This window comes from Danio rerio, chromosome 14 (genome assembly GCF_049306965.1).
Source record: "Danio rerio strain Tuebingen ecotype United States chromosome 14, GRCz12tu, whole genome shotgun sequence".
Classification (NCBI taxonomy): Eukaryota; Metazoa; Chordata; class Actinopteri; order Cypriniformes; family Danionidae; genus Danio; species Danio rerio.
In genome coordinates this window covers 11209887-11225043 of record NC_133189.1, presented here as the reverse complement: position 1 = coordinate 11225043, position 15157 = coordinate 11209887, and the positions used below count along the sequence as shown (strand labels likewise).

At 36.2% G+C, this 15157-nt stretch overlaps 2 protein-coding genes across 7 annotated transcripts in view; both read right to left on the bottom strand.

Annotated features, from left to right (window-relative positions):
• The window catches only part of atrx (ATRX chromatin remodeler), an 82054-nt gene extending 79177 nt beyond the window's left edge, over nt 1–2877 (bottom strand). Inside the window, exons 1-2 of one of the 4 annotated variants that reach the window (XM_021480976.3) lie at nt 2702–2877; nt 722–816 (exon numbers count right to left, since the gene is read on the bottom strand). In XM_021480976.3, the coding sequence (XP_021336651.2) occupies nt 722–816; nt 2702–2721 (115 nt within the window). In that variant the 5' untranslated portion in view covers nt 2722–2877. 4 annotated transcript variants of the gene reach the window in all.
• A 128-nt stretch (nt 2878–3005) lies between these two features.
• The window catches only part of nup62l (nucleoporin 62 like), a 30803-nt gene continuing 18651 nt past the window's right edge, over nt 3006–15157 (bottom strand). The window contains exons 6-13 of one of the 3 annotated variants that reach the window (NM_001113596.1): nt 13747–13851; nt 10619–10727; nt 10384–10528; nt 8301–8350; nt 5866–6000; nt 3439–3550; nt 3289–3355; nt 3006–3194 (exon numbers count right to left, since the gene is read on the bottom strand). In NM_001113596.1, the coding sequence (NP_001107068.1) occupies nt 3103–3194; nt 3289–3355; nt 3439–3550; nt 5866–6000; nt 8301–8350; nt 10384–10528; nt 10619–10727; nt 13747–13851 (815 nt within the window). In that variant the 3' untranslated portion in view covers nt 3006–3102. Of the gene's footprint in view, nt 3195–3288; nt 3356–3438; nt 3551–5865; nt 6001–8300; nt 8351–10383; nt 10529–10618; nt 10728–13746; nt 13922–15157 lie in introns of all 3 variants that reach the window. The other 2 variants (XM_073921481.1, XM_005157152.6) reach the window with 2 other exon arrangements.

Below are 15157 nucleotides of genomic sequence, written 5' to 3'. Positions count from 1 at the left end.
CATATTAGCAGCTTGTTCACGGTCAACTAAATATTGCTCATGTTGGTTTTAAGTCATAATTATATGCGGTTTCAGACCAAATATTTAAAGTAGCATGTTAAATATTATGGTGACCATTAAAATGAACGAATGTGTGAATATTAAACCAATTTTACCTCAATTGTTGCAAAAACATTTTATGATCACATATGATACTGCACAGCCCCATGAACAAAAAAATATCTATTTATTCAATAAGATGGTTTTAATTGAGTAAAATATTTAGACATGTCTAAATTAAAGTATTATTTAAAATGTAAAAAAACAGAAGGATTTTTATTAATGTTTAATTTTTAAGTGGTATGAAATTTAAGAGTTTTTAAGGATCTGTGGTAATCTTAAACTATTGAATACAAAAATGCAAAAAAATTATTTGAGGAATTTGAGAAATGTCACTAAGTTGTATAGAAGTGTCTTGAAAAATATCTAGTCACATATTATTTACTGTCATCATGGCAAAGATAAAATAAATCAGTTATTAGAAATGAGTTATAAAAACTATTAAGTTTAGAAATGTGTTGAAAAAAATATCTCCATTAAACAGAAATTGAAGGAAAAAAAATAAACGGGGGCTTATAATTTTGACTTCAACTATATATGTTTACACAAAAATATTCAGTCATAAAATAATTCTAAACAAGGCCTCCTGTCTTTATCAGCTGTGTTAACAAGTCACTCTCACCACTGGAAATGTCTTGAGAATCAATGCTTTCGATGTCTGGAGAATGACCCAAGAACTCATGAAGTTTAGTCACCAATGTATTCAGTTTACTTGACCTGAAACACAAGATATGTATAAAGATGTATATAAGATGTATATGTATATACAGTTAAACATTTAACATAGAAACTGCTGTTGAGTGTAAACTGTTTATCTACTTATTAACTGAAATATGATTAAATTTGTGTAGGTATAACGTTAAAACGTCTTATTTATGAGCTAATAGGACAAATAATTAACGTTAATAATTAAAAATATCAATTTATTTTTTGTTATTTTTTTTACTTACATATTCTTTGTGGATGTCTCTGAATGAGTGTGTGACGGATATCGATTACACTGGTGTTTGAGAGTTGATTTGAAAGGGCCTCGAGTAATAAAAAAAAAATCTCAGAACAAAGCCCATACAAAAAAAAAAACCCAAACCGGAAGCGACGCGACCTATATCACAGCATGTAGAGGTTTCTTGGCATTTGGGACAAGTCAATTGGTTATAATGCTGCCGTCACGAAACCAAATATAGATATACTTTAACATACATAAAACAAATGACAATACATCAACAATTACACAAAAAAGAAAGCAGTTCGGAGCGAGGGGAGTGACTGAGGTGATTTCGGGCGCCGCGGTATTTTTGATTGACAGATGGCGTCATCACGGAGCCCGTCTCCTATTAGCGCGTAACAACAGCCGGTAACAGGACGGAAGACACGCACTGATAAGGGCTAACATAAACAAACCGAGCTCGTACCTGCCATTAAACTTGAGCTACATCCCACAAAACCAAATTCATTGTGAGTGAGACAATAGAGGTGAAAAATCAAAGCGTGTCACAAAACACTAATGAGGCTGATCATAATGTTTTGGCTTCTTGTGTGACAGACTGTTATCCACTGATTCACCTTCGATACATAAGTCGATATCATAAGTAAACACAGCAGAGACACGAAAAGAACATACAATTATCCTTAATATTGCTAATTCCGGGTGTTTTGGTGAAGTGCTGAGAATTTGCTGAAGAAAGGCCTAGTTCTAGCATATGCCCAGTGCACCCATATAGCTGCCGGAGATGCACAATGGAGCAAAAATTGAAACTTACTGTAAAACTAACGCAACACGCGTCATTAGGATCTCAATCCGCATAAAACAATCTTATGACGCCACTCAACTGTTTCCAGGACTAAAGCATGCATTTGCAATGTGCACAAACGCATGCACATATTACCCGGCTACATCCCTGCACTTACCTCAAGATCTCTATGCTCAGGTCACGCGCGGATCTTTAAGGAGTCTCCAATTTGGCACCGATAGGAAGGGTGTTTTTCCGTGCGATCCGGTCAAATTCATGTATGTGAATTTTGTGAAATTTGTTTTATGCCGATCGGGGCAGACAAAGCGAGAGCGCCATCTTGCCGGATGGCTGGAGACGCGCTAAAATGGCGCACGCGAGACTCAACTCATCTGCGCGCGCGCTCTCTGAATGCATTGAACGAGACTATACACACACACATGCACCAGAGCAGTTCACTTCACTTTCATTATGACAGTGCGTGCCCTAATCTCCTGGTCACTAAACCTATTTTAAAAATAACCTGAAAGATTGCATATGGAAGAATTTCACGTATATAATGCTACATATATGACCGTAGAAAGGGAAAGTATAGCATGAGCTCTATGATTGGATTCCGGACACATGCTTGTTGTACCGGCGCGCTATATAGATGATGGGTATAATTAACGTCATGCATTTTCTTCATTTTAATGTTACTTCCCTAGTATCCCCATGCTTTTTTATAAATTCATCACGATTTAGGCTTTGCACTTTATACACACTTGTAGTCTGTGCTACATATAGACAACATGCATGTGCAGGGAAGGATCCCGTGTTCTCCGGTACATGCGTCCTCGTGCATGCAGTCGCATCCTCAGTAGTGCACATACCTGCAGATGTCGGTGGTCATCTCGTCGCCTTCATATACCTGCAGCTTTCTCTAAAAGTAATGCTCGCAACTGCTTGTATATACGTTTATTTTTTATTTGCTCGACGTAGTCGCAGGAATGCTTGATATTAAACAATGCCAGGATCCATGTTGCTATGGTGGAGCTCCATCCAGCTGATTGGCTCGTTTCATCCCATAACCGTAAAGCAGGAAAAGAAAAGCCTTGCTCTGTAGATTTGTTCGTTTTAGATCTTTAAAATGACTCCAGATTTTGGAGAATTGACAATCAATACAAATACATAAACTAAGAGGAAACCAAGCTAATTTTATTTTGAAGCAAATATCAAAAACAAAGACGTTCATTACATCTGACTGAAGAAAAAACAACATGATTATGCATGATCACTGGAAGTTTAAACGAAAGCTCTTCTCTTGCTCCTTGCTGCGGCTCTCACACAACTTTGAGACCTCCTCCACTCGCCTCTGAAGTAAAACTGCACATAAGCAAAATGTATGCAAAGGATTCAATGAAACATTCCAAAAAAGACTGTGTAGCGAAATATGTATCGAATTTAAGTGGATACTGACCTGAATTTTGCTCCACCCATTGTAAGGAGTCCATGTGTGCATTGAGAATTTTGCAGATCTGCTGAAGCTGGAAAAAAAAGACACCACAAGTCAGTCTTGGTCCAGGTAACAGCATTGATTTTTTACAAATATAGATTATATTGTGCATACCGGGTCAGCAGTGTCAGCGGGTCCACTGGAGGTGTTGAGGTGTTCAATAATCTCTTTTAGATCTTGGGACATTCTTTTGAGTTGAGCATCCACATTTTCAGCCAACTTGTACCTGGATAAAAGATTATTAGTATTTGAAGAAAACGTGAGCTTCTGACAGGGTTGATTGACACTACATTTACACTTTTTTTGTTCATTTAAACTTTTGTTTTGATTATGTCTGGCATCCACATAACTCCAGAGTACATGTAGACAGATCGGAACTTATGACAATGAAGCTGTTTACATTCACTCCCTAATTAGGTCTTCTGGATTTCAATTAAATATCAATTCAAGACCCTGAGGGCGAGTTAAACTTTATGTGATAAGCCTCAAGTTCAAGGAAGTGGTTTAAAATCAATAAAGTAGATTCTGTAGAAAATTTTAAAATATCAACATGGTTTTTTTTACTGTGTGTACAAACATTTAAAAGTAAATCCCAATATAGTTTAAATGTTTTACATTTACCAGTATATATAATTAAAAGCTTCTTTTCTATTAAAATATTTGGTTTGCTAAACCTTTTAAAACAAATATATAAATCTCAAATGAGAGGTTAGTTTAGCTTTAAACACAACCACCGGCCACTTTATAAGGTATACCTTACTAGTAGTGGACTGGCCCCCTTTTTGCCTTTAAAACTGCTGTAATCCTTAGTAGCATAGATTCAACAAGGTCCTGGAAATATTCCTCAGAGAATTTGGTCCATATTGACATGATAGCATCATGCAGTTGCTGCAGATTTGTCAGCTGCACATCCATGATGCAATTCTCTTGTTCCACCACATCCCAAAGGTGTTCTACTGGATTGAGAGCTGGTAATTGTGGAGGCCATTTGAGTACATTGAACACATTGACCTCAATGTCATGTTCAAGAAACCAGTCTGAGATGATTCACACTTTATGACATGCCGTGTTATCCTGCTGGAAGTAACCATCAGAAGATGGGTACACTGTGGTCATAAAAGGAAGGACATGGTCAGCAACAATACTCAGGGAGCCTGTGGCGTTGACACGATGCCTAAATTTTTACTAATGGGCTCAAAGTGTGTCAAGAAAATGTCCCCCACACCTTTACACCACCAGCAGCCTGAATCGTTCATACAATGCAGGATGAATCGATGTTTTCATGTTGTTGACACCAAATTCTGACCCTACCATTTGAATGTTGCAGCAAAAATTGAGACTCATCAGACCAGGCAACGATTTTCTAATCTTTTGTTGTCCAATTTTGGTGAGTGAATTGTAGCCTTTCCCGTTCTTTGCTGACAGGAGAGGCAACCAGTGTGGTCTTCCGCTGCTGTAGCCCATCTGCCTCAAAGTTCAACGTGTTGTGTGTTCAGAGATGCTCTTCTCCATACCTCGGTTGTAAAGAGTGGTTATTTGAGTTGCTGTTGCCTTTGTATAAGCTTCAACAAGGCATTTGTGCCCACAGAACTGCTGCTCACTGGATATTTTCTCTTTTTTGGACCATTTTATGAAACCCTGAAGATGGTTGTCCATGAAAATCTCAGTAGATCAGCAGCTTCTGGAATACTCAGAACAGCCTGTCTGGCACCAACAACCATGTCACATTCAAAGTCACTAAAATCCCCTTTCTTCCCCATTCTGATGCTTGATTTAAACTGCAGCAGATCACCTTGACCATGTCTAAATGCCTAAATGCATTGAGTTGCTGCCATGTGTTTAGTTGATTAGAAATTTGAGTTATTGAACAGTTGGACAAGTATACCTAATAAAGTGGCCGGTGAGTGTTTATCCGGGCACATGTTTGTGCCTACTATACAAACTAGACTAGTAAATATTGTTTTAATTTGTTTGTTTTAATTGTATATGACAATACATTTTTGTAGTTTTTAGATTATTACCCTGTTATTTATAATAATAATAATATTAATTACTGCCAACTTAAATGTGCATTTTTCGCTTGACAGAATTTCATAATATGCAAATGTTGTTTGTAATGAATACTTTAATTTAAATTTAATTTTATAACTATAAATACAATCTTTTACTACAATAAGAGTTAGTATATTTTCAGATTATTTAGAGGGTTCTTCTTAATACAGTTAACTTTAAGGGTTACTGCTAATTAAACCTGAATTTTTTCTCTTAATGCGCTTTAAAACTATGTGTTTAAAATGATTTACAATTTGTAGTGAATATGATTGTATATAGGCTACAATATTGTATTACAATTTTAGATCTAATTTTAGCTTCTGCCATGTGTTTTTAGTTGGTTAATTTAGTGTGGATGAAGATCTTTTCTGAAATCTCATGAAAAAGCCAATCTGACACTGATTGTTTTCATTTTAAAACAAACATTATGTTAAAATGAAAACACAGCCGGGTAAAAGTGGCCAGACATCTGCCAGTTTATGTTCTTACGTTCTTTCTCGTTCTTCATCTGCATTCTGCATGTATATGGTTCCACTTTGCTCCTTCACGGACTCCTCTAACGGACTAAGAAGATCCTCCAGCTCTTTCTGCTGGGAAAGGATAAAGTCCAGTTCTTGATCCAGCCTGTGGGAAAAACACAGAAATGTTTTTAACAGTAAGATTACAGCATCTAACAGCAATACAAGCTGTCTGGTTAAGTCCTCCATGAAGACACTGATCATGGTAATGATTTCTCACAATAGTTGTCAACAATGATTTAACAAGGTAGGAAACTAAGTAATATCAATATGCAACACTTCCATAAATCTCTGCAAGTATTAACATTTTCAAATGATTACTTCTCCAATATTTTCACTAGCCACTAACAATTTTAGACAAATCATGCACTACAATGTACCATGTTGGTACAGAGGATCAATTGTGTAACTAAATCAACTTTCAGATTTTACTGAAATTTTCATCAAATTGACAGCATTTTTAACATAGCCGACACCTTTCTAACCATTGTAGTCTCCCCAAGTTTGACATTGGAGAGAGTGGAGATTATATTCGTTCTAGTCTTTAAGCACTGTCTAAAAAAGCCTTGTTTTTCTAAATCAAAAAAAAAGTTTAGCTGATGCATTTACATGTAATATGTGGATGCGTGTAAACGTAATATTCTGTAGTGCATTTAGTTATTGCCCAGCAGGCACACAATGTCATAAGATGTTAATATTAGGTTAGATTTAGGTTGTGATGTCAGGTGACCAAAATTAAGTGTCTAAGAGGTGTCTAAGGGCAACATTATTTTGACATGCAATAATGACATCAAATGACGTTGATATTTGGTTGATTTTAGGTTGTTAGAAAGTGACCAAAATCCAACTACAAGCTAACATCTTAAACTAACGTCATAAACCATATTGTCAGGTATGGCAACCAAAATCCAACATCTGATAGACATTGTGGTAACGTCAACACAACGTCAAGCTGTAACATCCTTAGACATTGATATTTAGTTGGTTTTAGGTTGGATGTTGACCTGACCATTCCCAACCATTGAGTTCTGACATCAACATGATTTTCATATTTAAACTAAATGCAATGTTCCCATGACATTAGGGTAAAACATCAATTTGATGTCTTGTCTGGCTGTTTGAGGCCATTTTGGTCATACAGTAAACATCCATCATCTCCTCGTCAGTGACATGCATTTCTGGGTCAATGCGTGTAAAGATTTTGGACATCTTCTTGAACACTTTTAATGCTTCCAAATAGATGGCTGCATTTATATAATCTTGAGGTTGTTCAGTACGATGTGTTTTACCTTCTATGTGTGATTTGATTAAACAGGAATCACAGGACTGAACTTTCTAATACCCATAGACAAGAAGCAATAAAGTAATGATTGCAGGTTGAAGGAAAGTACAAGTAAAAGTACTGATACAGCATTAAAAATGTACTAAAGGGAAAGTAAAAGTACATATTTTAAAAACTACTTCGTAAAATTGCTGTGAAAAACTACTCAATTACAGTAGTTTGAGTATTTGTAATTGGTTACTTTACACCACTGGTAGTTAGCATGGTAACGTTAGCTTGCATGACACTTTCTAAAATGTCTCTCAACATTGTGCCACTTTGCCGTCACCAAATGAAGTAAAAAAGAACTCTTCCTCCTATTCACTGTGAAAATTATTTTTTAATTTAAAATTTTTTCTGCCACATTTTTATATCATCTCCTTCCCTTTACTGTTTCCGCAACCATTGCTGTGGAGACCAGATAGCTAATATGAAATATATATATATATATAAAACTATATACAAATTTACACCAATAGCTACAAAAAATATTAGATCCAGCTTACTGGTAAGTGGCGCTATGGTGAGCTATTTTTAGAACAGGCCCGCGGGCAACTTATGTGATCCTCGCAGGCACCATTTTGGTGACCACTGTCTTAGACAAATCATTTTATACCACAAGAATAACAAAACGTATTATACAGCTCTCTGAAATACTTGATTGTGACTGGTCAATCATTAAGGCTGATTATAGGAATATTTGAATACTTAAAAGTATTCGACAGTTATAACATTCAACTGGTTTTGCTAGTTTCTTTATGTGCATTAAGAGGATAGTTCTCCTAAAAATGTAAACTTACCATTTACTCACTCAAATGCTTGCAAACCCTTATGAGTTTCTTTCTTCTGTTAAACACCAAAAAATATATTTTAAAGAAAGCTAAAAACCTGTAACCATTTACTTCCATTGTATTAGTTTTCTCCTGCTATGGAAGTCAATGGTTACATCTTTCAAACTTTTTTTTCCAAATTTCTTCTTTTGTTCAACAGAAGAAACTCAAAAGTTTAAAAGTAGTAAATGGTGAATAAATTACAGAAGTTTTATTTTTAGGTGAGCAATCCCTTTAAGCTAATTAAAACATTACCTTCGTTGGTCCAGTTTCACTTTCTCCATATCTTTATGTAAAGCGGTTATCTGTAGAAGGGAGGAAAAGAAAGGAAATTGATATTACTGGAAACCTTTTGCAGCATGACTTACTTTATGATAAGCTAACTATTAGCATCTTTAAACCATTCTGCATATTCCAAAGAAAACACGTCACATTAGAAATGCATGCATTAAACTGAACCTAAAGTCAAAACATTCTTAGTATCCATGACATCAAATGCTTCCACAAATGTTTCATTATAGACCTTTTTCTTTGTTTCTTCATGGAGGGCGCCATATTGACCAGCGCCTTCCGGTGGAGTGCTCGCAACTTTTGTTAAGAATTGACATCATTCAGAGCAGCATTTCCCAACTGGGTGTCAATACTGGGTGTTTTCATTAGCTTACGGAGTGTTTTGTGATGCAAAACTTTAATTTTGAAAGAAAGACGTGTTAAAGCCATTATACTTCTAACAGATGCGATTCAAGGGCCAGAGAAAAATGCTCTCCCCATTCAGTGTTTGCCATTAGATCAGGTGCTGAAATATAGCGTCAGTGTTCATGACCCATCAGCTGTTATAATGTACTCCGCAGCTCTTTAATGCAAACACACAGACAAGAACAATATTAGTAGGATTGCAACTAATGATTTTTTTAAATAATCGATTAATCTGTCGATTATTATTATTATTTTCGATTAATCGATAAATCAGATTAAAAAAACAAAAGCATTCATTTCCAACCCTTTATTCAAAAACAGAACTAATCTTTAGAAAGTGCACAATCATGTTGTCCTTGAACATGCCTAGGCTGTTATAATAATAACAATAAAAATAATAAAATTTAAAAACTTAGTGGTTTTGTCCTGTTTTCAATTCAAATATCTAAAAAAATCTTAAACAAGATACATACTAGACACATGAAATAATGTTGTTTTGTTTTCTGAAAAAAATACCCTAACATTACGTGACTGTTTGCTTAAAACAAGCTAAATTATTTGCCAATGGGGTAAGAAAAATAATCTTAATGAGATATAATCTCAAACAGAAGTTTTAAGCATCATTAAAATTTCTCATGCCATTTTTCTTGTCTAGTCTTGATTTAAGATTTTTTACATATTTGGACTCTTTGGAAACGAGACAAAATTACTAAGAAAAAAAAAGTTTTTTTTGCCGCGTGCTTGCCTCATTCATAAAAGCAAAACACGCAGGATTCAGCATGTAAATACATCACTTACTCCCAAAATGCATGCAAGCAAGTGGATGGCCAGCTAGAAGAAAAGATTGAACTTTATAGTTATTTCACCACGTGTATCTAATATAAATACACAAACACGCAATGCATAATGGGTAATTTTGTGTTCTAAGAAAAAAGTCTATAGATAAGAATAACTTTTAAAAAAGTGCTATACAAATTAATAAAGTAGTAGGTTTAACACATGCTAAGTTGTAGTGGTGCGTTCACACCAGACACAAATGAAGCATCAATTGGGAGTGATTTATATGTAAAGTCAATGCAAAGACATGATTACGCCTGATTCACATGGGGCGTCAGCATCAACACTTCCCATTCACTTTGAATAAGTGACATCAAGTGTTGCCGAACTGAATTGTGAATTTGTTGGTGGTGCGCCAGCAGCACTCCACAACTTTCCCAACTTTTCAAGCATCAATGGAAAAGTCAGACAATGAAATCTCTTATTGCAAATACCCCCGCTCAAACAGTAGACAATTACAATCTAATTTTATTGGCTGATGCTGCTATGATGATCGCATTAGCACCAACTTCAGACACACCCTTCCTCCGTCAAGCATTGACGCCTCGTGTGAATCAGGCGTTAGTCACCAAGCAGACAGACACTGCAACCATGACGCGAATCCGCGTCTATTGAAAAAAGAATTTTACATGTGAATGAAGTGAATTTGACTCAATGTTCACACATGCAAATAGCATGCAAGCCGCGTCTGGTGTTAATGTCCCATAACAGCCCCTGGTTTCTTTATTGGTCAGATTGTCCACTGATCTTTCTTTTATTATGCCCAGATGAAAACACCGTGCCTTTCATTAGTGCATTGCTTTACCTTCTCTCCGTTCTCCACCAACATACGGTCCCAGGCATTGACCTGTGTAGCCTGCTGTAGAAAATGTCTTTCTTGGTCTTCCAATTCTGAGCTCCACTTATTGATCAAAGCTTCAAGCTGAGCATATGACATCACTGGAGCAGTGCTGAGAAAAACGGTTTTATTTTTACTTAAACTTTACATAAAGAAAAATCACAAACATGAATCAAAATTTCAAACACAGAAAGCTTTGTACCTGGCTGTGACAACAGTAGTTGAGGTGGCGGTGGTGGAGGCCAGTGCAGTAGAAGCTGCAGTCTTCAGCCCCAATGAAAAGCCAGTAGTAGCTCCTGTGCTTGCAGCAGCTAAAAGAGACACGCAACATCGATAACAGATTACTAAATTACTATAGATTAGATTACTATAATGAGATTACTATAATGAGACCCCTTTTAAAGTGCACAATTAAGTTTTTTTCTTTCAAAAATTGCTTTTTAAAATAACTCCTTGTATTTGTGTGAATATAAAAGTATGCCAAGATGAAGTTACTGTCTGCCAAAAGAACGGTTTTTCTGCACAGACTGAAAACAAGTCGTCAATAATTCCACTCTCTCTTCCTATACAAACATATGCAAGTTTGTAAAACATCTGCACAATGCCAGCTTATACTGTCATTCAGTGGCTGTACATGAACAACAAATCTTTCACTTGCCCTTGAACACTGTGTTTGTAGATGAGGGCCTGGAAGAGTTTGCTCTGTGTTGTTGACATGTCAAGAGGACGCTGTTTTCTGTGATGCGAAAGCAAATCCACGTTGTGTACACTTCAAATAACGAGGACTCGAGCTCAAAGAGATTCAGTAGAAATCACTGCCACCATTAACATTTGCATCCCCGTGTGGAAGGAAGCAGGGATTTCGAGAGACCAGGGCCTAGTTTTTCCAAAAGTAATCAAGTGGGATTTTGGATCAGGGATCGGATCAAATCTTGGAAATGGGTTTTTCAAAAGTAACAGAGGGATTTTGAATTAAGATCAGACAATGTAATCCAACCTTACATTTGTCTTGGATCAAACCTGGGTTATTCACAACTCTGAACTTAGATTGGGATCTATTTGATCCAAAAAACAGGATTATCCTCATGCCATCAGAAGGGTGGATACAGGGATTTTTTTAACCTAATAAATTATTTAAGTTTTGTTTTTTAAGTGAATGATGACAAACTTCATGTTTTCTGATGATCCATAACTTCCTTCATATTTGAAGCTTATATGAAGCATGACTAATGAGATATGGTAAACAACAACAACAAAACAATATCAAAGCAGTATAGTATTATGACGAACTAAAAATGTGAAATGTTTGTTAGGGGTGTCATGATTTCGATTTTTAATTGAAATCGATCGAAATTTATGCTCAATTTCGATTATTGAATCAAAAAGTAGAATCGTCGATGCTGCCACGCCCCTATGTCACGTCAGCTTGGCTTGCCAAGGGGGAAAAAACAGGCTTGTTAAAGTGCTTGTTAAACTGCAGAAGCAGGAGACCCGTTGACGGAGCTTAAATCCTCTCCTCTTTCAATGAAGTCGCCGGTGTGTAAGCATTTTGGATTTCCAGTGAGTTATGTTGACAACGTTCGTTTTGTCGACAAAAAAAAACACAGTTTTGCAAGCTCTGTTATGTACGTATTAGGGTTCGTCCGATAGACAACACCGGCATCGCGATCCTCAGCCCGTCCCCGTTGCAAATCCGCTCGCGAAAAGTACACACTCAGGCCCTGTTTACACTTTCTTTGTTTTTAAATGGCATTTTAGAACGACAACGATTTGACATACACAGTGGCGTGTAGCACTTCTGAGTAGCCCTCCTTCCTCTCTACCTCTGACACACACACACAGACACAGACGCACACACACAGCCGTTCGAGACAGCGGGTTCAGGCAGTCAGAGGATCAATAGACTGCTTCAATCTTTCACTCACTTGTACTTAGTCATTTTAGCGAACACCTCAGATTGATTGGTTGTGCGTCTTTTTTTTACCGACGCCATTATAACGACACAGATTACTGCCTATTTACGAGTCCCGCAGAAAAAGTGATTGACAGGTGGTAATTATGTGTGTATCTTACCTTTATTCATTTACTGTATGATTTGTTTATGGGTAAAACAAAGACCACGCAGGTCAGGTAGTTTAAACGGTAGACTACAAATAATTAATTGGTCATTAATTAATTAATCAATCATAATCGAAAAATCGAATCGAATCGTGCCTTTAGAATCGAAAATGTAATCGAATCGAGGATTTGGAGGATCGTGACACCCTTAATGTTTGTTCATTGCAGTGTTTTTGTTTTCTAGCATTAAACCAAACCATGGCTGTTTGTGGTAGTATTTTACCTGTTGTTTTTGCTAAGCCGGTAGGCTACACTGTTGGTTCCATTTAAGTCTCTGGTAAACAGGATTTGGTAATCCTAAAATCTGGTATTTGGATCACAGTGATCCAACCTAATGTTTCTTTAAAACTGTCACAAAAGTAAGATAGATCAGTGAATTCTGGATAGAAAAACATGGGTTTTCCAAATCGGGACCAATTCGATCCAGACTAAATTTATTTAAAAAAACGGCCCTGATGCTTGAATGAAAGGTTTAATATAGGGACGTTTCTTCCCAATAGCAATAGCCCAATACTTGAGCTCAGGGCATCGGCGATACAGATTACTAAACTAATAACAGTTGTCTATACTACTAGCCCTGTATAAATGCCAGAATGAATTTATGGTGAACTTAACAAAACATGAACAAATACATACAGTGAACTAGTGTATTTTCATTATCTGTCATTTTAATTATCAGACATTCAACAGTGTTATTATTCACGGTACTTTACTGAAACAAGTTCAGCTACAAATCAAACATAAACTGAAAAGTTTTTTACAGTGTAACTTTATAAAATGAAAAAAAAAAATAAAATATAAAAATAAATGTGAAAAATAATTTCTTTAAAGCTTAAAATTCAGAAATCTATAAAAATAAAATAGTCTGTTGCTCTCTTCTTCTCTGCTCTAACAGTGGCTGTTGTGGCAACAAAGCACAAATTCCTTTGTTTGCATTCTAAGCAAGAACTGACTCCAGGTTTGCAGTGTTAAGCAAAGCTAGCAGGCATATGTCTCATTTAAAACAGATGGATCACTGTATGGTTTCAAATATTCACCGATACCAGAATGTTTGCAGTATAAGCGAGTATTTTCAATTCTATAATCAGAACAACCCTAGTTTAATGTGATAAAAATGCTACAATGTATATCATTAACTATTTTTTTTTTACCTTTGATGTATGTAAACCCACTGAAAAAAATAAATCGGTGTATGAAAATAAGTGTGGGTACCTGTGGTTATAGCAGGAACAGCTCCTAGAGGTTTCAGTGACAGGCTTGCTGGAGCACTGGATCCTGAGGTCATGACAGGGGCCACTGATGCCGTCGAGGAGCCCACTGAAAGAAACAGAACAGCTCATGTGATCTCATGCCATTTTCTAAACAGTCATCTGACATGATAGCAGCACTGCCACATCTTTTGTCATCATTGAAAGAATTATTACAATTACTATTACAATTACTAAAGGTGCAATAGGCGATTGTCTTCAGATCAAACTGAGTAACGCTGGTTGAAAGTTTCTTCACATCCTAATAGCAATCATTAAATCAAGTGGTCCAAATGTATTCACATTAGTATTGTGAATTTATACAAATTCCCAAATGCCAGCCGCACCTACAGTTTTCGCTGATATAGCGATCATCACAATAATTAGCTTATTCTAATTCTTTGTTTTAAAGCAGGGGTCACCAATCTTGCTTCTGGAGGGCCGGTGTCCTGCAGGGTTTAGCTCCAACTTGCCTCAACACTACTGCCTGGATGTTTCAAGTATACCTAGTAGGACCTTGATTAGCTTGTTCAGGTGTGTTTGATTAGGGTTGGAGCTCAAATCTGCAGGACACCGGCCCTCCAGAAACAAGTTTAGTGATGCCTGTTTTAAAGGTTCATTAGAACCTTGACTTCTTTTGAGATTCACAGATTGTGTTGAGCATCAATGCACACAACATAAGCACCAATTAGCTTTAGTTATGAGGAAATTCTGATAATTGTATTAATTTTGTCTAACTTCATCTCCATGTCCATTATGTATCATTTTTACAAACAATTCTGATGTAGACTTGAACTGAAAAAGGGGTTCAAGAGCATTTAATCATGGTTTTATATCATCTGGTTTCAGTGACATTAGCATTAATTATGCAACTATGATAAACATTACTAACCCCAGCATCTGTCTTTGGAAGTCTGGCCACATATAATCCGCATATTTGTGCCAGTCTGTCATATAAAAAAATGCTTAAAACATGTTTATATTATCTACCTGCGGCCCACCCACAATTAAACAATTCACCATTTTATTATCTGACCAGCGTACTAAACTAAACTGCTGTACGTTACTAGCCATTTGGCATTTTTACTAGCCACAGTTTTGTTGTTGGGAAAATAGTTTTTCTATGCATAAATTTGATTTTGGCATCCTAAAATTACTTGATTTATATTATGTATTATGTCCACATGCCTCCTCATTTTTTGAGTGTTGTGACTTTGCTCAATGAGGATGAGCAAATGTGTTAGGGTTTCATATTGTTGCATTTTACATGACGTTTTAGCGCTCAACACTTTTCTCTGGCCACACCAAACTAATTATTTCCTTGCCACAAATTTTAAATAATGTGTAAAAATGAGCAAAATATAGCAATGCACTTA